This window comes from Miscanthus floridulus, chromosome 12 (assembly GCF_019320115.1).
Source record: "Miscanthus floridulus cultivar M001 chromosome 12, ASM1932011v1, whole genome shotgun sequence".
Classification (NCBI taxonomy): domain Eukaryota; kingdom Viridiplantae; phylum Streptophyta; class Magnoliopsida; order Poales; family Poaceae; genus Miscanthus; species Miscanthus floridulus.
The window spans coordinates 52,950,446-52,969,708 of record NC_089591.1 but is presented as its reverse complement, the minus strand read 5'-3'; the positions used below and the strand labels follow the sequence as shown (position 1 = coordinate 52,969,708).

At 45.5% G+C, this 19,263-nt stretch overlaps 2 protein-coding genes across 3 annotated transcripts; both read left to right on the top strand.

Annotated features, from left to right (window-relative positions):
• Positions 1 to 7,828: 7,828 nt before the first annotated feature.
• On the top strand, positions 7,829 to 11,806 carry LOC136496618 (protein FLX-like 4). 2 transcript variants are annotated; one of them, XM_066492347.1, is made up of 4 exons: positions 7,829 to 7,992; positions 8,655 to 9,203; positions 9,290 to 9,429; positions 10,972 to 11,806. In XM_066492347.1, exons 2-4 carry the CDS (start codon positions 8,659 to 8,661, stop codon positions 11,535 to 11,537), a joined length of 1,251 nt encoding a protein of 416 aa, XP_066348444.1. In that variant the 5' UTR covers positions 7,829 to 7,992; positions 8,655 to 8,658; the 3' UTR covers positions 11,538 to 11,806. The 2 variants fall into 2 exon arrangements, with proteins under 2 accessions (XP_066348444.1, XP_066348442.1); XM_066492345.1 differs by having other exon boundaries at positions 7,832 to 7,992; positions 10,969 to 11,806.
• A 2,305-nt stretch (positions 11,807 to 14,111) lies between these two features.
• LOC136498109 (uncharacterized) lies at positions 14,112 to 18,538 on the top strand. The gene is made up of 10 exons (XM_066494047.1): positions 14,112 to 14,374; positions 14,498 to 14,568; positions 14,963 to 15,027; positions 15,109 to 15,153; positions 15,236 to 15,290; positions 15,538 to 15,578; positions 16,456 to 16,527; positions 16,764 to 16,808; positions 17,661 to 17,821; positions 18,187 to 18,538. The coding sequence occupies exons 1-10, from the start codon at positions 14,181 to 14,183 to the stop codon at positions 18,248 to 18,250; spliced, it is 813 nt and encodes a 270-aa protein (XP_066350144.1). The 5' UTR covers positions 14,112 to 14,180; the 3' UTR covers positions 18,251 to 18,538.
• The last annotated feature ends 725 nt before the right edge of the window (positions 18,539 to 19,263 follow it).

Genomic DNA, 19,263 nt, shown 5'->3' with positions numbered 1-19,263 from the left:
CATTGGGAAGAAGTTCATGGACTTCTGTGATGGATACGGCATCAAGATTGATTGGGCCTTGGTCAAACATCTGTGTACTAACGATCAGGTCAAGCGGGCCAATGGCATGGTCCTCTAAGGACTCAAGCCCTGCATCTTCGACCGACTCAATAAGTATGCTGGGCGATGGGTTGCAGAGGTCCCGATGATCCTCTAGAGCCTAAGAACGAACCCAAACCAATCCATGGGGTTCACACCTTTCTTCCTGACCTACAGAGCTAAAATAGTGTTGCCCTCTGACCTCGATCATGGTGCCCTAAGAGTGAAGGCTTTCAACCCACACTGAGCCATGGAGGCTCAGTAGGACGTAGTCGACCTACTTGAGGAGGCTCATGAGACGACTATCATCTACTCCGCTCGCTACCTGCAAACTCTCCATAGGTACCATGAAAGAAAAATCAGGGGGAGGATCCTCGAGGTCGGTGATCTCGTGCTCCGGAGAACCCAATCGACCATGGAGAAAACATAAACTCTCTCCACCATGGGAAGGACCCTACACGGTGATTGAGGTGGTCCGACCGGGCGCCTACTGACTGAAGGACGACAACGGCAACGTTCTCACCAACACATAGAATGTCAAACAGTTATGTTGTTTCTTCCCCTAAAGCTCAGTCTTATCGGTTTGTTTCCATTCAACGTTCGCTCCTATAGCACCCCAGCTCGAGCACTCTTGGCCTAGGTCGCTCGGGGGCTCCATGGGGTGCGATACCACCATTCCTTTTTACTATCATATAACAATATTTTTCGCCCAAATGAAAGGGCGGTCCATTCCTTTGTTTACCCTTGTAACTTATGTTTTAAAACTCCCGACCAATCACACCCCACCACAACCTACGGTTACGAGCAGCTGAGCCTCGTGGGCCACGCACGGTTCTTAAGGTAGCAGCCTATGGGTCAATGGGTAGGTGAGAAAAAGAAAGGATAAAAAATAAAAGCTATGCTAGGGTAAAAATAAGGGCGGATGGGACAAGCTTCCCCTCACGAGTGATTTTATCACAAAAATGAACTCAAAATAGTCATGAGTGTAAAACTGTTTATACAGGGGCTTCCCCACGAACTCATCTTTTACATCTACTGACTATTTCTACTCTAAACTCTATTATGGCCGCCCGATGACATTAGCTGATGGCACGTTCGACGAAGACGAAGGTAGCTCGCTTCCGGCTGGGACGACATTCGGCTCTGTTGGGGGCAGGACAATGCTCGCCTCTGACCCAGTCTGCACTTCTTCCATAGTCTGGATGACATCTTCAGCCATGCTCGAACGATGAGCCTCCATCACCCACTGCGTGGAGACTTGCTCGGCAACCATCCATGCATATGGCACCACGCTCTCCCCCAGCGCATGGATTTCATCTGCGCTCCACCCGTCAGTGTATCGTCTATAGATGGCAGTGAAGTCTAGATCAGGGTGATGGGTCACCACCGAGGTCAATACCCCTGACGTCCCGTAGAACATGCCGTCGGAGATGAGTGCCCAAACTTCGTTTGGGACCTCTGCCAACTGGACGATGGGTTTACTGGTGCTCGGCCCTGACCCAAACACCTCAGAGACGACCACCGGCATGATGTTGCAAATCTAGTCGAGCTCTCCCTCGGGAGCACATCGCTCTGCAAGGGACCTAGCTAGCACCTTCATGCCCCGACCGACCGCCGCCTTGGCTATCTCCAGCTCTTGCTCCAGAGAGCCGATCTTTCCACCCAGTTCTAGAAAAAGGCAACAAAATCAAAAGCAAAGGAAAGGAAAAATCAAGGCATCAACTAAAGGCAGAACAAATACATACCACGGTGGGCGCTTTTAATAATGGAGAGTCCTTCCTCTTGCTAGGTCACCTTCTCGAGCAGTCGAGCGTTCGACTCCTCTGCCCTGAGCACTTCCCCCAAAGCGTGACCACTTCTTGTTTAGCATCTGACCGTGCCTTTCGCTCTACCTCTAGGGCCTCCAAGGACTTCTGAAGCGTCACCTTGGTCTTCGCCAGGTGGACCTTCACCACATCAAGTTCTCGCTCGGCACTAGTCGCCCGCTCGACCGCACACAGCTCTGAAGCTCGTGCTCCCGTTGCCTCAACCGCTCAGTCTTGGGACTCATGGTGGGTGGATTCCAGTTGGTGCCTGAGCTCATCAACCTACCATGATGTCATTGCTTCCTGCTCCATCCGCCCATGTTCCTCCCTAAGAAATCGGGACTAACGGATCGACATCATCTCTAGATCTTGTGAGACAAGAAGCAGGCATGGTGAGACAACAATTGAAAGGCCAAGGAGTCAAGGGCAAACACCAAAAATGAAGAGAATTTACCTCTGTAATGCATGGTAGGTCAATGTCATGGCCTAATGGATGAGCTCAACCCTCTCCAAGGCCTCCTTGAACCTTGCCTTCGTATGGGTGAGATCGAACTCCATCAATAGTCCTCTCTCCTAGAGCAAGTGCTAGAGCTTCACCTCCTCCTCATCATGAAGGACGAACTAGGCCTTTCCTGGCTTGCTAGGGTAAGGCCACACCAGCTCTTAGGTCACCCCTGACCCACTGGAAGATCTAGCAATCATAGCGTCATGTGATGACTAGATCATCACCAACTCCTATGACGGCAGGATGGCGGGTGGCTCCACCCCAGTACCTACCTCACCAGAATAGGGGATTTCCACCTCCTAGACTCCACGACTCACTAGCAGATGCTCTACCTCTAGTTTGGCTGTGTCTCCTCTCGATCCCTCTAGCTCTGACCAGGAGGGTGAACCGTGCGCACCTCCGGCGGGCGAGGCATGGAGCCTAGTCTCCCTCCTCTCCTCCTCCATAGTTGTTGGGAGAGGGATCGCAAGGGTCACCTCTAACCCAACCTCCACCATCACCATGGGGATCGCTGCCATCACCACCGCTGTCGCTGTTGATGTGCTCACAATTGGTTAGGAAGATGCAACCCCTAGTAAGGAAGGTCACGCCATTGTCAGCCTGCTTCCTCTGCCACTTGTCATGACTCGCTACAGGTTGGGTCTCCACTCTTCTCACACGGGAGGTGGGGAGACTCCTAGTCTCACCAGCCCTTGGCTTTTATCAAACAAGCACGAGTTAGTCACACTCAAAAAGCTCTACTATGAGAATGGGAGAGAGCATGGATGCTTACCTAGATGAAAGCGGTAGAGCCCTGAAGCCCCGACCAGCTGACAGTGGGCTGACTAGACAAGGACCGCTCCTGGGTCACAACCCACGCCCCTTCATATCGACCAAGGCAGGAGCCGACCCGATCAATTCTTGATCGATCATGAATGGCCACGGTAGCCAGCTTGTGGTGAAACCACCGGAGCAATGGGTGGGACATCCCCTCATTGGGGGTCACGCACACACACCGACCCTGAAGATGTAGGGGAATGAACACATTCCTCTGACTGGCCGACGTGCTCCAACACACTTGGAGCAGGGGGTGTGGAGCCAATGACACCTCCGAAGGGCACGACAACCATGCTCGCTTTGCCTCTCGTTCGACGGCGGTGTCTTCACTCGCGGCATGCTTCCTTGACTCAGGAACATCGCCGAACATCTCCATATCATGTTTGTCGCTGACGGGTGTGACCGTAGGCTCATGTCCCTCCACTAAGGTCACAACAGCGCCCCTATCTCCTTTGTCCTCAGAGGCACTCGCGTCGCCACCCATCTTCGTGGGCTCCTCTGACTCGAGCTCTGCCTCCACGTCGCTCTGGCTCTCACCACCTCGGATCTACCAGCTAATTTCCTTCTCCTTCTCGAACCTCCTCTGGGCCTTCTCAGCTCTCTTCTTCTTCTTGGCAAGTGCCACCTCCTTCTAGGTAGCTTGCTGAGTTGTGCCCTTTGGTCCCCTCAGAAGGTGCAGCTGGGATTTGTAACCCATGAGTTCCAACAAAACGAGCAACTCAAAATCAAAACAAGGAAAAACAAGGAGGATAAGGTCATGGGAAAAGGGGGCATACTGGATTAGATAGCTTCATGGCGTGAAGAGGTCCGGGCATCCCTTAGAGGGAGTCTTTATCCCTCAGCTGCAACACCCGATCAAGTCAACTCCAGACTTCATCCTTTGGCAACTCCTCCGACAATGTGCGGTCAGGATCCATCAGGAAGAAGGTGTGGAAGACCTGCAACCCATCGAGGCCATGCCGCACAAGCTTCTGAAGCTCTGCCTCGATAACCTCCAACTTATTCTACCGACCGGTAGGACCCCACGCCTAGCTTCCCCTCCTCTTCAGCCTTCTTCCAGTGAACGGCGGGTATGGCACCTCCACTAGGTTCCTAATGTAGAACCACTCACCGTGCCACCCCCCGATTAGAGTCATAGAGGGACTACACAGGGTAGGGGGTCAGTGTCTTCGGCTTCTTCTACAAAGTGAATCCCCCAACTGGCGTAGTTTCGGGCAGCTTCCCCTCGGATGGGGCTCGCCAACTAAAGATCCACCTAGAAGAGGTCCACGTGCAGCTCCATCCTAAGGAAGACCTCACAGACGGTGATGAAGTCGGTGATGTGCAGCACCCCAGTTAGGTTGAGGTGCTGCAGCTCTAGGCCCCACTCATTGAGGAGCCCACACGGGAACAAGTGCGTGGGATACTCAAGCCCGCACTCATAGAAGGCAAGAAAGGAGACGACCTCATCGATTCGGTGTTATGGAACAACTTCCCCCAGCGCAGGAGCTCTCCAATGCACCACCTCCTTCGACAGGAGCAGCCCCTTCTCGGCGAAGGCAGCCAACACCTCCTCATCCATGGTGGAAGGCCTCCAGTTCAACATCACGCCTCAGATTCACAAACGGATCTTTAAGTTCTCCTCTCCCTCGCTTTACTCTCTCTCTCTCCTAGAAACCACCACGATGCACAAATGGGCTTGGCGAAAAGGAAGAAGGAGAAGAGACAATAGTTGGAGAAATGTGAAAGAATGGGAGGAAAACCATCTCCCTTTTCCCCTATTTAATGCGGATAGGCATGCGGTGGGACACGTCCTAACTGATGGGACACGTCCTGACCGATGAAACGTCGCCTGGTTGAACAGGACATGGCCTAGGTAGGGCCCACCACTACCGCAACCTGTGCGTAAGATACAAGGCGCAACCACACATAAATGACCCTCCGCCTTCCCAAGCAGGGATTGGAAGGGCCCACCAATGGGATCTCCATCGAGGAGAGACCAACGGGTCATCCAAGTCGATCGGATGGCTCAGGCAGCTACCAAGAGACAGGAAAGGAGCAGTGGGATGCCCTATGTGGGTCATGTTGACTCCGTCACGAACGATGGGCCCGGGTTTCATTCGGACATATCCGATAAAAAGCTCCCTGAACCCGTCACTCGAGCCATCGAGGTAACTTAACCAAAACCCCTTTTTTGTTTTCTGGTGCATGATCATTCATTCATCCATGTTCATGCATGCATTCGTACATTCATCCATACATTCATCCCATACATCCAAGCATTGCATATGCAATTGTTACATCACAACGCTTCACGTTGCGTCACGAAGCGGTAGTCGCCTCATTCGATATGAGCGATGACCGATCGGGGTTCAAAGGCTGGCCCGCGAAGGGCTCGAGGCCGCCTCACATCAAATAGAGCCACGGGAGAAAACCCAGATGTGCCCCAGCAGCCCTCGTCCAATTTGCTTTGAAGCAAACGGGGTTATCTCGACCTTCTGGTTTGATCCTAACCTTAAGCCATGCCCACAGAATCTCTATCGATAGGAGGCCAGCGGGCCACTTTAGTTGGTCTTCGAAATAGCTCGGGCATCTGCCAGGAGATGGGTTAAGGAGCAGTGGAATACCACATGAGGGCTATGCCGACCCTATTATGAACGATGGACCCAGATTCCACTCAAACGTACCCGTTATTGAGCTCACCGAGCGCGTCGCTCGAGCCATCGAGGCAAGCGACGTTAGCTCAACCCCTTCGATTGCGGAAATCGCGGATACGGTAACGCATGAAACTAAACTGCCCCTCGGCCACGTTCGACGCTTGGGTTGGCGACTCTACCTTGCCCGACCCCTTAGGCGCGCCCAACGCTTGGGTTGGTGCTCTATCTCTCCCGACCCCTCGGCCACGCCTGACGCCTGGGTTGGTGCTCCATCTCGCCCAACCCATTGGTCGCGCCCGATGCTCAGGTTAGCGACTCCGTCTCGCTCGACCCCTCGACCGTGCCCAATGCCTAGGATGGCGCTTCATCTCGCTCGACCCCTTTGCCACGCCCAACGCCTGGGTTGGCGACTCTGTCTCGCTCGACCCCTCGGCCACGCCTGACGCCTAGGTTGGCGTTCCGTCTCATCCGATGCCTCGGCCGCGCCCGATGCCTGGGATGGCTCGCCCAACGCTTCGGGTTGGCGCTCCGCCTCGCCCGACGGTGACCCACAATCTTATACCCACCGGATGCGCTCATAAAACGAGTGTAAACAACCCCTTCACGACTTTATAGAAGTCCCAAAAGGGTTCGGGGGCTCCTATCAGGTACATAAACCCGGGATCCCTAATGGGCCCGCTTTCTAGCAAAAACTTGGTCCAGCAGATGGTGTAGCGACAACGCGTGCCTCCTGGGCTAGGCCAGTTACCTAACGACCGGTCGGGAGAAAGATCCGATCTCCAACCGGAAAGCTTGGCCAAGGAGGAGATATAGTTCAACTCCAACCTCCTTTTCCGACTAGAAATACATCGGACCTCCACTCGTGATTCTTCCCCGACCAGGGACGTCCGTTCGATAAGGACCCAAGGATCAGGCGGAGCAAATAAGGTAAGGCGCTCAAGTCAACGGCAATACCAAGGATCGTACCCTACCATACTCTGCACACCTGTAGAGCAGTGCCACCAGGCATGCTAGACGGGTACTATGCAACCCTCCAGGCGTGTTAGAACACAAACAGTGTTGTGAACATCGACATTTGCCTTACAGTATTATAGGCGCTGACATTTACCATATCAGACGAACACGGTAAAACCTGTCAGACGCGTCTGGGCAAGAACAGTATTGTGGGCGTCGACAATCGTCTCGTACCCGATGGCGTGAGCAACAAGACTAGGTAGCACACGTACACACTCTCTCTCTAACTTGTAAGGCCATCCCCTTCACCTATAAAAGGAGATGCGCTCTCTCTCAACAGGGACGGTCGTTCAAACTCTCTCCGGCTAGCTTTAGACAATCTGAGCATTCGAACAGCTCTGTAGCTCTAGAACTCTAAGGCTATACAGAGCATACGCTTCAATACTTAGCGCACGTTAGAGCTCACGTCACTCTCGGCCCTTTGGTTCAGAGTCCGACCGGACCTTTAACACTCCCCTTCTTATTCTCACTCGTTTATAACCACACGGCAAACTTCGAGTGCTTGGGCTTAGGAATAAAGCCACCGACCGACTGAAACTGGACGTAGGGCACGTTGCCTGAATCTAGTATAAATCCTGTGTTATTGAGTGCTAGGCCACATCCGATCACAACGCACGATAAAACTATAAATATTTACTTCTTAGTCATTTTTTGCACCGAGAGTAGGAAACAGTTGGAAGCAAAATAAAAAGCAGAAAAAAAAGGAAAAGAACAACCAAGTGGACGAAAGAAAAAAGAAAAAGGGAACGGAGAAAGGGTGAGCCAGTTTCATGGGCCGCTTTCTGCCTCTAGTCATGCGCGTGCATAAATCGGCCCAGCAGTCCGCGCGAGCGCGGAGAAGCAAGCTGTAAACAGCCCCGGAATCGGCACATGCGCGGGCCCCACTCCACAAGCGACAGAAGCCCCATCCGCAGCCGTACACGCCAGAATCGGACGGCCTGCCGCGCATCTCGCCCGCCCGCGGCGCCGTTGCCCGAACCGAACCCTACCGATTGCTCTCTCCTGCGTGGCTGCGTTGCTCTTCTCCGGTTCACCTCGCGTGCGCGAGCGGCGAGCCAACTAGGGCGACCGCCGCCGCCCTACGCCCAGCTTCCCAGGTCTTCGTCGGGGCTTTGCCGGCGACGAGAACCCACACCAGGTATGTCCGCTCCTTCTCTTCCCTTGCTGCTGTGCAAAATTGAGCACCCGAACCCTAACTTCTATTTGCCTATTGTATGCGGATCTGATATAATCACAAGTTTTGTACCTACTAACTTCGTTTTTTTTATCGGGGTGTAGCTGTACATGTTTACACTCATGTCCCTTATTGGGTTCGCCTCTGATTTGATGTATCCAGATCCTACTTATGGGTTTTCAGGCCATCATATCTAGATGCTTTTTATGTCCTTGTAGTGGGAGATAGGTTTGTCTTATTCCTTTTTATGTTCACTTCTCTAGGATTCATGTATGAAATGTTTACATACCTGCACTAATTGCATCAATGCAATGTCCTTCAGCTGCGTTGATTATATTGTAGTTTTTCTTTTCCTGCTTTCCTTGGATAGGAATCTCACTGTCCCTATCCTTGCTCCATGGATACATATCTTGGAACATGATGTATGGCCAAAATACGAAGTAGGCTAGAAGGTAGTAGCTGCAATCTTTCAAATAAAATACTGAGTGTGGAATTTGCTAAACGCTTTTCTAATCTCTGGCAGTGGCATGTTAATTGATCTGATGTAATTATGTGTTTATTTGTTACTTGCATTTGTTGAAAGCACCTTTTATTTTCATCTTCCCTTACAATATTTGTATTTTCAGGATAATGGCTCGCCGTGGACACCTGGATGGACTGACTGCCCAAGCTCCAGCTCTGATGCGCCATGGTTCCTTCGCTGCAGGCAGCCTCTCTAGCCACTCACCTTTGCAGTCTTCATCCACACTGGAGATGCTGGAGAGCAAGCTTGCCATGCAAACTGCAGAAGTGGAAAAGCTTATCATGGAGAATCAGCGGTTAGCATCAAGCCATGTGGTCTTGAGGCAGGACATTGTTGATACGGAGAAAGAGATGCAAATGATCCGCACCCACCTAGGTGAAGTTCAGACAGAGACTGATTTGCAGATTAGAGATTTATTGGAGCGAATCAGATTAATGGAGGCAGACATACATAGTGGTGATGCAGTGAAGAAGGAGCTTCACCAAGTGCATATGGAGGCAAAGAGACTTATTACTGAAAGGCAGATGCTAACCCTTGACATAGATAATGCGACTAAAGAATTACAGAAATTCTCTGCCTCTGGTGACGGTAAAAGCCTTCCTGAATTGCTTGCTGAGCTAGATGGGCTACGGAAAGAGCATCATAATTTACGGTTTGTGACAATGTTCCTTCCTTACATTTTTTGCAACTGCCTGAGCTTTGTGTTAATATGTCTGTGTTTTCCCTTTCCATTGGAAGATCTCAATTTGAATTTGAGAAAAATACAAACATCAAGCAAGTTGAGCAGATGCGGACAATGGAAATGAACCTGATAACCATGACTAAACAAGCTGAGAAGTTGCGTGGTGATGTGACAAATGCTGAAAGGCGGGCACAGGGTAAGAATTCTCATCCTCTTGATTTGGGCTGCAAGCTATCCTCATTCCTGTAATTGTTAGGTTTTGAGTTGAACCTTACTGGGCTGTACTATTAGATGGGAGCAGTATTATTTCTATTCCATCTGTTTTGTGTTTAGTTTGTGAAGACTGCTAGGTTTTTTTCCTAGTAGTGTGAATCTCAAAACTGCTCGTTCATAGGTTTCCCATCTGAATCCTGATTTCCCTACTTTCAACAGAATTTGCAGTGTGATATTATCATTTGTAGGTCTTACCGTCTTAGTAGGAGCGGAGTAGTGGAGGTGAATCTGGGCCTCCGCATAGAAGTTCCATGGCCCATAGATCCCCAACAGGCTGAACTGCAGGCCTATTTAATATCTCACCATGGATTACTGTTGTAATGAGCAATTTGGCTCCCCTTACTACACCATTGTGTCTTGGGTTAATGACGCGTGGGTTGCATGTATTTGGAGATAGTGTAAAGTGTCCGTAGTGGATAGTCTCTTGTACAGGAGGGACAGCATCATGGTCTAGATTTGCAGACATAAATCAGAACAATACTTTATGAAGTATGATTAATTTTAATCCTTTATCAAGTTTTTGCCCATTGTGTGCTGCAGAGCACAGTTGGGGTTGGTGGTGGTGGTGTGTGTGTTGGGGGGGGGGGGGGGGGGGTGCTGACCAACGGAAAAAATCATTAGTCAACAAATGAAATAAATGTAGTTCTCATGAGTCATGAGTGCTGACCTTTCTAATTTAAAAATGCAATACAATATTACAGTTACATACATATTGTTTTCGAAAAGTCAAGTTGGATATCCAGTTTGACATTTTTTTAGAAGAGTGGATATAGGAACAAACTGAATCTATTGTTTATCATTCCACATTCTGTGTTAGTAGCTTAGTACAATGTGGAGTAACCACTGCCATTGTATTGACTGGTTCTCATTATAGTTCATTGTTGTGACACAGTATAAATACATAGCTATATTTTCCTCTGGAAATGAATAATTGTGTTGTTTACAGTCTAGAAAGGTAGGCATAAGTTACGTATCAATCCTCTGAAATTGTCCATGTTTTTATTGCACTTTAGCGCATACTAATCTATCATTAGCAATATGGCACCAAAAGTGATTGGCCTAAACTAAGCTTCAACTTATCTAGCAAATTTGTGACCTGATTTCTGTGGTGCAGCTTAACTGGAAGCTTTTGGTAGCTGACATGTGAGTGATAGGTTTTCTTTTTCAAACTTACCTGAGGAGATCTTGCCTAAGCTTTTCCAATTTTTATATCACAAGCATTTTATTTGGGCTTAAATATCATAGCTGCATATAGGACAATAGCAAACTGCTCTGTAGCTCAAGGCCTCTAATGTAATAGAGAGAAAACCTTTGCATATGCAATTTATGAGAAACTGAAATGATTAATTTTCTGTGTATGTGTGCATGATTTTTCTCGAGATATACTTGCACATATTTTACTCGTTAATTGCATAATACCATACTCTAATATTTTATTTCCATCTTTTTTCTCAATGAACAGCAGCTGCGGCTCAAGCAGCGGCACATGCAGCTGGTGCACAGGTGACAGCTTCGCAGCCTGGGACAGCTCAAGCTACAGCGGTTTCAGCAGCAGCTACAGACCCATATGCAGGTGCATATGCCAGTTACCCCTCGGCGTATCAGCAGGGAGCCCAGGCTGGGGCATATCAGCAGGGAGCCCAGGCTGGGGCATATCAGCAGGGAACCCAGGCTGGGGCATATCAGCAGGGAACCCAGGTTGGGGCATATCAGCAGGGAACCCAGGCTGGAGCATACACCTATGCTTATGATGCTGCCACGGCTTACGCATATGCAGGTTACTCTGGCTATGCAGTTGCTGGCTATGCGCAAAGTTCAGTGCCCAATTATTCCTATGCCGTACCTCCGCAGCCAAGCAGCGGTGCAGCTACAGACGCCGCAAGCCTGTATGGCGCAGCTGGTAGTGCTGGATATCCTACTGGGCAAGTTCTGCCAAGCAGTGCCACTGCAAATGCAGCGCAACCACCTCCACCACGGCCGACAGCACCATATCCTAGCACATATGACGAAACCAGAGGAGCCCAGAGGTGAAATCTGGGATCTAAAACCAGATGGCTGTTTGCCATGCACATTTGTTGAGCAGACAATTATATAGATTCTGTCATGTCCCTTTTGTAGATTGATTACTGGTTCAGTTATGTAGATTCAGTCGCGGATAGCTTAATTGACATGATGGAAGAGTTGATGTATGCTCAACTGTTGGTACATGGGTTGATTGGATTAGCTGTTGGTTAAGGATGATTGGGTTAGCAATGCGGCATTAATAAACCACAAAAAAAGTGTAGCGTCGTTATTCAGTATTCTTTTATATCATCTATTTGCAAGTATAGTGTAGGACTGTAGGTTATGGTTTGTGTATATGTTGATGTAGTCAGGTCCAACCAAAAGCCTACACGCAAAGATGCAGCGCTATGCTGAGAACCTGGGTATAGTTGCAGGCCCTTACTTTTTCTTCATTAGATTAGCTGTAACCATTGTTGGATCTGGTAGCATCTCTGTTTTTGCCATATATTGCATTGATATGGTTAGGAACAGGATGGCATGGAGCTACTGTATGCACGTCACCAAAGAATATGAAAATTGTGAATATAATAATAACTAGTAAGATGCAGCAGCGTGTGATTTTCCATGACCATTTAGCGCCTATGGTCCCAGCGCTTAAAGTCGTTTTATTGTGCTTTTGCCGCTGACACACTAGTTTCTTACTACCTCTGCCCGGGGGGAAAAAAATTGCAACTCTAGAGGGCTGTTTGGATCTTTCATTTGGAGGAATTGAAATATACTTAATAAACAAGACTATTTAGTTTGGAATTTGATATTCCACTACTTTTCAAAAGTTCACGTATAAACCTATCTCATATTTATAGGATGGTAGGAGATGGGAATTTATTCTATAGATTATTATACTATGTTTCTAATTTACAACTTATAACACACTCTTCAACTCACTCCTCTACGGTAAAAATGCAACACATTTTATCTCTCTCATATAGCCAACAATAATATACAAATATAATCCATATACACCCATATTAGCTTAATTAATATGTTTAAATTATGACTATTAAAATGAATTCAATTCCAAGGATCTAAACGTGGCCTAAATGTTTTTTTAAAAGTGTCTAAAGTTTAACTAACCATATACTTAAAATACTAATGTCTACAACGCCAAACGAATATATTATTAAAATATATCTTATGACAAATCTAACTATACTTATTTAATATTATAACTATTTATAATCTATATCTATATCTAATAATAATCTATACCTAAAATTCTAGACCATCTTTTTTCGTCCATCTATTTTTTTCGTCCACCTCCTTCTAACTAACTTTGTGTCGTCTATAGCTCTCCTGATTTATATGGTAGGTTCCGGATAGCTATGAATCCAAATCCAAATAGAACTCTGCCGTATCAAACAAACTGAATAGGAATCCTAATATCTAACATTTCTATCTATCTATACCAAATATTAAGCCTAGGATCCTGACTAACCTGAATAGAAATCATAATCCAAATAAATCTATATCTGCCTATATATCTTATTATAATCTATCTTTTCTTTCTACCGTGTTATCTTTTTTTCAATTCCATTTTCACACAGCCTCCTAAAAAATATTGCTCCAATCGCCCGTAAATACAAGGTATCCTAGGATTGATTTTAGGTGAAGTTAAGGGAGGTAAGAAAAGTCAAATGTACCCCCACATCAAAGTAAAATGTACAATCTCTGATTTGATTGGCGTATATATGAGGAAAGAAAGAGGTGGGAGATATACATTATATAATTAATAATGATGGAGTCTTAGTTTATACCAATATAATAACCAAAAAATCAAATCATTTTTTTTTTTCAAAAGTTAAGCAATAAATCAATATTTTTTTTTGCCTATATGCTATCTCCACCAAAAATTGCATTGTGGAGTGGTTATACAAGATAAGTAGAAGAGACACACGTGAATCGTTAAGTTTTGTTTGTCTGATCTCTACTTTTGAGTATGGGAAGAAAGTGCTTTGGATGAATTTCCAAATATAAACTATATTTTCTAAAAAAAGGTAGTATATACTAATATTAAGGTATGGAGATTTTAATCATTTGCTCTCTCCCATACTTTTACGGGTTAGAGCGGTGTGTCAAGACACGATGGAAAAGTTCGATTCCAATATAAATTGAAACACATGACCCAATCAATAAATAAATGTTCAAGCGTCCTTTGCCTATATGAATGCGAGTAGAGTTTGTTCGCACCCCCGTTCAGCTTACCCAGAAACTAGCTTGTTCGGCTTGTTTTTTATCGGGAACAGTGTTTTTCTGTCACAACAATTCAGACAGAACAGTGTTTTTCAGCCAGTTTCAGCCAGCCGAACGGGGCCATTATAGAGTTTGGTTCCCAGATGAATAAAAACACATGACTTAATAGTTGAATAAATCGTCTGAGATTCATGTGGTTCAAGTGATTATAAACTATACATCTCGTAGCAATACACGGGTATTTTTACTAGTATATATATAATTGAGATATTTTAAACTGCTAATGCGTTAGACTTGCATTTTTTTTATGGAGGGAGTACATACACAAATTCATAAACAGTGACAGTTTTTCTTTGGAAATTCGTGTTTTATGCTCGTCCTCCCTCCCTCCAGGCTCCAGAGCCTGCTGCGGTCCTCTCCATGGCCTGGATCTGGATGGTCCCCGTCCCCGTGGCGGGAGCCGTGCTCCTGTGGGCGATCTCTCTGGGGCGGATCCTCTCCTACCCCGCGCCGTCCTGTGTGCCCCCGAGCCTGCAGTTCATGCCCCCTCTCCGCGACGACAGTAGGAGCCGAAGCGTGCTGCTGGTCGTCGCCCACCCCGACGACGAGTCCATGTATGCTACTTCTCCTTGTGTTTTGAATGCCCAATTGCCATGTCTGTGAAACATCTTCTTAGTTCTCGTTTGCTATGTTGCTTCGTTCTTATTGTTTTATTATCATCTTTAGTGTTGCTACAGGTTCTTTGCTCCAACCATTCTTTTCCTCAAGTCAAAAGGTCACAATATTCACATTCTGTGCATGTCTCGAGGTTAGATGGCAAGCAGCTGACGCTGTATGTTTATTTATGTTGCCCTATATATTTGTTCATCTGAGTCCAGCGCCGAACAGGAATGGCCAATGCCCAATTGGCCATTGTAATGTCTGCTAGGATGCATCATAAAATCGTCATAGGCAACCATGATGTCTGCTTACTTTATGCTTGACAGCACAGATCAGATATTCATCTCTGATGCATGCATGGTGCTTAAACATTCAGTGGCACCGTGTATACATGTTTTTTAGTGAATTAATAGCCAATGAAGTAAAAATAGTACCCCGCACATCTCAAGCGCTATGGAAGCTTTTGGCAGTAAGTATAATAGTATTTTGTAACCGTGACATTTGAACAACAATCACTAAGAACTAACTTACTCCTTCCACAGGTAATGCTGATGGTCTCGGAAATACTCGTAAAGAAGAATTGTACCATGCCTGTGACACCCTTAAGGTACTCAAATTGTTAACTAGCTCATTTTACCCTCAAAGAGCAAGCTTTGTACAGTTGCTGAATCAGCTCATGTCATTACAGATTCCACATGAACAAGTTAAAGTCTTGGACCACCCGAAATTGCAGGTACTCTGTTTTGAGTCCATACTTGCATACTTGTACATACTGTCTCAAAAAACATCTGATCTTGACCCTATACATTTTACAGGATGGATTTCATGAGAAATGGGGCCATGGGCTAGTAGCAGAACTTACTCCCTCCGGTTCTCTAAAACAAGTCGTTTTGGACACCGACACGGTCTTTAAGAAACGACTTTGACTGTAACTTTTTGCTATAAAATATTTATAAAATATAGTCAATATATACTTTTATGAAACTACATTTCGAGATGAATCTACTTACATCACTTTTATGTTTTCAAACTTAACCCAAAAAAAGTTATTTGTAGTCAAAGTTTAAAATATTTGACTTAAGACAACCTCAAAACGACTTGTTTTAGAGAACCGGAGGGAGTACTATGGAGCATGTCCAACTATGGGCCATTGACACGGTAGCGGCTACATCTTAGAGACCTTATGAACTTCAAAATACATGACATTTTAAGTATTTTTTCATTGAACACGCAGGAGAGCTGTGTATCATTAAATATCATTATGGGGATTAGAGCCCCACACAGTTCATACACATACCTAAAAGGGCATACCTAGTGCAGAGAGCTCCTGCTCTGTGCGGAGTCTGAGGAAGAGTGTCAGGGCAATGAGAGGAGACCGCGACTCGAACCCGGGACCTTCCAATCACAGGCGGTAAGACTCTACCGCTTGCCCCAGGCCCGCCCTTCTTCATACACATACCTAGCAGAAAATAAAACTCATGTGGCTAGTAAACTTGAAAAACAACCCTGACCAATCATTAAATTCCAAGCATTTTAAGTATGCTACCAGCTTCTCCTCTCGCTCTTATTCTTGAGTCATTGAGTGTGCTTGTTTCTTTGATCCTCCATATTATAGTGTTGAAGTAACATGAGTAGTTGAGTACACAAATGTGTGGGTCTGCATTATATGTAATACACGACATGTTTACAAAGCAAATCTCACAAATTGCCAGTTCTTGTTTTTAACCTCGGAATAATTTAGCAAATGACATATTGGGGTGATGCTTGTTCAAACGTTCTCATCTTTTCTTCAGAAAAAGAACACTTGTGACTACAGTTTGCGAATTCTACTTAAAAATCCTGAGAGTGAATCCTTGGTATCTGATACATCTGAATAAATTTCCATAATTTCAAATCTCAATATGATTTCCTTGCTAATACTGTACACCATATTCAGCTGCTTTACCTTCATTTGCTATGTACTTAAATTTTTTTGTACTTATTTTGTTTTCCTTTCTAGGCCCTACTTACTGATGCAATATTTGATTCCATTTAGATTGTGACATTTGATTCATATGGAGTATCAGGGCACCCAAACCACAAAGATCTTCATCACGGCATATGGTTAGTTCAGTTATCTGGTTTAACACTGCATGATTAGCCACATGCATGAATTGCTGAAAACATTGGGATTCCAATATGTTGGGAATCAGAACTGTTGTTGTTCTTTGATTGTACACAACTTGTTCTCATTTCATTTACTTTTGCATTTTTTACTACACATATGCATGTCACATTTATGAGATAGTTTTGTATTTTTATCACTCAGAGTCTAAAAAACTCTATTTCTATATGAACATCAAGTTTCTCCATGCAAACAGTCAAGGAAACGTTGAAGCTTGGGAACTAGTAAGTTTTTCCCTTAAATCCTTTGACAACCTTCTTTAGATTTACTTCTCAGAGTGATTTTCACTGTGGAGAGGAAGATAATATGTGTTACTTTCTTGACTTTGTCAGTGCTATATTTAGCAAAAGCTACGGATCTCACTTCGGTCGCAAAAGTGGTTTCTTTAGATACTACAACAGCGTGTGTTCCACCGTTGTAGCGGTGCCTTGTGCTAGTGCTCACCCCATTGCTTGGTGGCATCTCGCCATCTTGCGATGACGGCCGTGTAAAACATTCTAACTTCTTAATGAAACACGTGCTAAGCACGTCCCCGAAAAAAAAAGTCAGAAACTGATAATCTATAATGTTACAGCATATGTTTGCCATCTCTATCGGGGTGATGACCTAGTATTTTTAATATTATTTTTTTCAGAGACTTTGGCACTAGAGTCTTACCGCCTGTGACCGGAAGGTCCCGGGTTCGAGTCGCGGTCTCCTCGCATTGCACAGGCGAGGGTAAGGCTTGCCACTGACACCCTTCCCCAGACCCCGCAAAGAGCGGGAGCTCTCTGCACTGGTTACGCCCTTAGAGACTTTGGCACTAGGATAATTAACGTCCTAGTTGATTTTTACATGGGAAAATTAAGCTGTTGCGTTCTTAATTCTTATGCTATATGGATACTGGATAAAGACAAAGCTAGTGACTTTACTATTTAACATCATTTCTGTATTGCTAAACTTCCTGGCCACCTTATCTTTAGTTTACCCTCTCATTTTTCTTTTGGTCTTGATTGCATCATGTTTTTTCTTCTTGCTGGAAGTAGCACATTAGTGTGGAGGAAAGACGATCCATGCTGGATTATTTGTAAATGCAGGCAAGCCTGAATATTCTTCGCAAGTACAGTGGTCGGGTTGACATATGGCTTTCTTCGTTGATATCCTTCTCAAGGTCAAAGCAATCAATCTATACTCTAGTTAACAGTAGACCGTCCAAAAGCTATGAGGCAATGGCTGCACACAGAAGTCAGTGGGTTTGGTAAGTATAAGAGTTTCATATTTGCATTTTCATGGAGAAAGCATTGTTTCTGTCAACTTTAATAGAGTGCTGGAGATCAATCCACGTAGCCACTATAAGTTCATATTGAAGTTTCTGATTGTGTCATATTTATATCGTTGCACACAGTATATAATGGCCAACATATAATGAGTCAGCGACTTGCTAATTGCTGCCAATACAGTATATCATCAATATGGCATCTATCAATACCTTTTAGTTGTATCAGGAAACAATATGGGCTATGTTTAACTCAGCAGTTACGGAATGTGTGTTTTTTTCTTCTCAAATATAGGGAAGCTTTTTTTTGAATTAAAGATATCAACATATTCCATGTGTCTTCGCAGGTTTAGAAGATTGTTTGTCATCTTCTCGAGCTATATGTATGTAAATGTGCTACAGAAAATTTAACATGTGATCTAATGTCATGTCAAAGCTGTCCGCCATTCTCGTCTCCACTGTCGTACCTATACATTGTCAATTGTATGTATCAAGGGATTCAGTTGTACATTTTCTGTCCATAGCCAGTGCTCATAGGGTGACAGTAGGACTTAGTGCCTGTTTAGTTCTCAAAATTTTGCAAAATTTTTCAAGATTCCCCGTCACATCGAATCTTTGGACGCATGCATGAAGCATTAAATATAAATAAAAAATAAAACTAATTACACAGTTTAGACGAAATTCACGAGACGAATCTTTTAAGCTTAATTAGACTATGATTGGACATTAATTATCAAATAACAACGAAAGTACTACAGTATCATTCCCTAAAAAAATTCGCCAACTAAACAAGGCCTTATTCCCAATTTTGTAGTACTACAGAATTTGTAAGTTCTTGGCACTGGAGTATGCTCAGTAGCTTATGGGTGTGGTCAAACGATTTCTGGTTCAAGTTTGATGTCCTTAATGAACTGATCTGCTAATCCTTTTGTACTACCTGCCACTAACAGAATCCTTGAAAAAATAATCACATAACCGTTCGCTGGAGGTCAGTTGACAAATCATTAAGAATCAAGGGGCCTATAGGAAAGACTCCCCGTTTGAAGATGCAGACCCCAATGCGATGAGTTGAACGATCCAAATAAGTACACGATAAATCTTCTTCCTTCCTTTCTCCCCACTATGGGAGTGTTTGGTTGCTAGGCTATCCCTGTTCAAGCTTTACGATGTAACTTTTAAGTGTTTGGTGGCCTTGTCAAGGCTCGTAGCCGGTGCATGAACACCCCCTTAGCCAGGCTTAGCAAAAATGTGTTGAGTGACTGTTTTCGCGGAGCAAGCTTGGCTAGTGTTTGCCTCACCTCCTGACTCCGGTCCTTGCTGCCTCACCTCCTGCCCTTAGGTCCCTGCACCCGCATCTCCCACACCTCCGAGCACCGTGCCAAGCTCCAAGAGCACCCCGCGCTGCTGTTGGGCGACTGTTTTCA

Coding starts and splice junctions, on each gene's coding strand:
- LOC136496618 (XM_066492345.1), top strand. CDS start 8,659: ATGGCTCGCCGTGGACACCTGGATGGACTGACTGCCCAAGCTCCAGCT. Junction 9,204..9,289: donor AAAGAGCATCATAATTTACG/GTTTGTGACAAT, acceptor TTCCATTGGAAG/ATCTCAATTTGAATTTGAGA. Junction 9,430..10,968: donor TGCTGAAAGGCGGGCACAGG/GTAAGAATTCTC, acceptor CTCAATGAACAG/CAGCTGCGGCTCAAGCAGCG.
- LOC136498109 (XM_066494047.1), top strand. CDS start 14,181: ATGGCCTGGATCTGGATGGTCCCCGTCCCCGTGGCGGGAGCCGTGCTC. Junction 14,569..14,962: donor CATTCTGTGCATGTCTCGAG/GTTAGATGGCAA, acceptor CTCCTTCCACAG/GTAATGCTGATGGTCTCGGA. Junction 15,154..15,235: donor TGGACCACCCGAAATTGCAG/GTACTCTGTTTT, acceptor TACATTTTACAG/GATGGATTTCATGAGAAATG.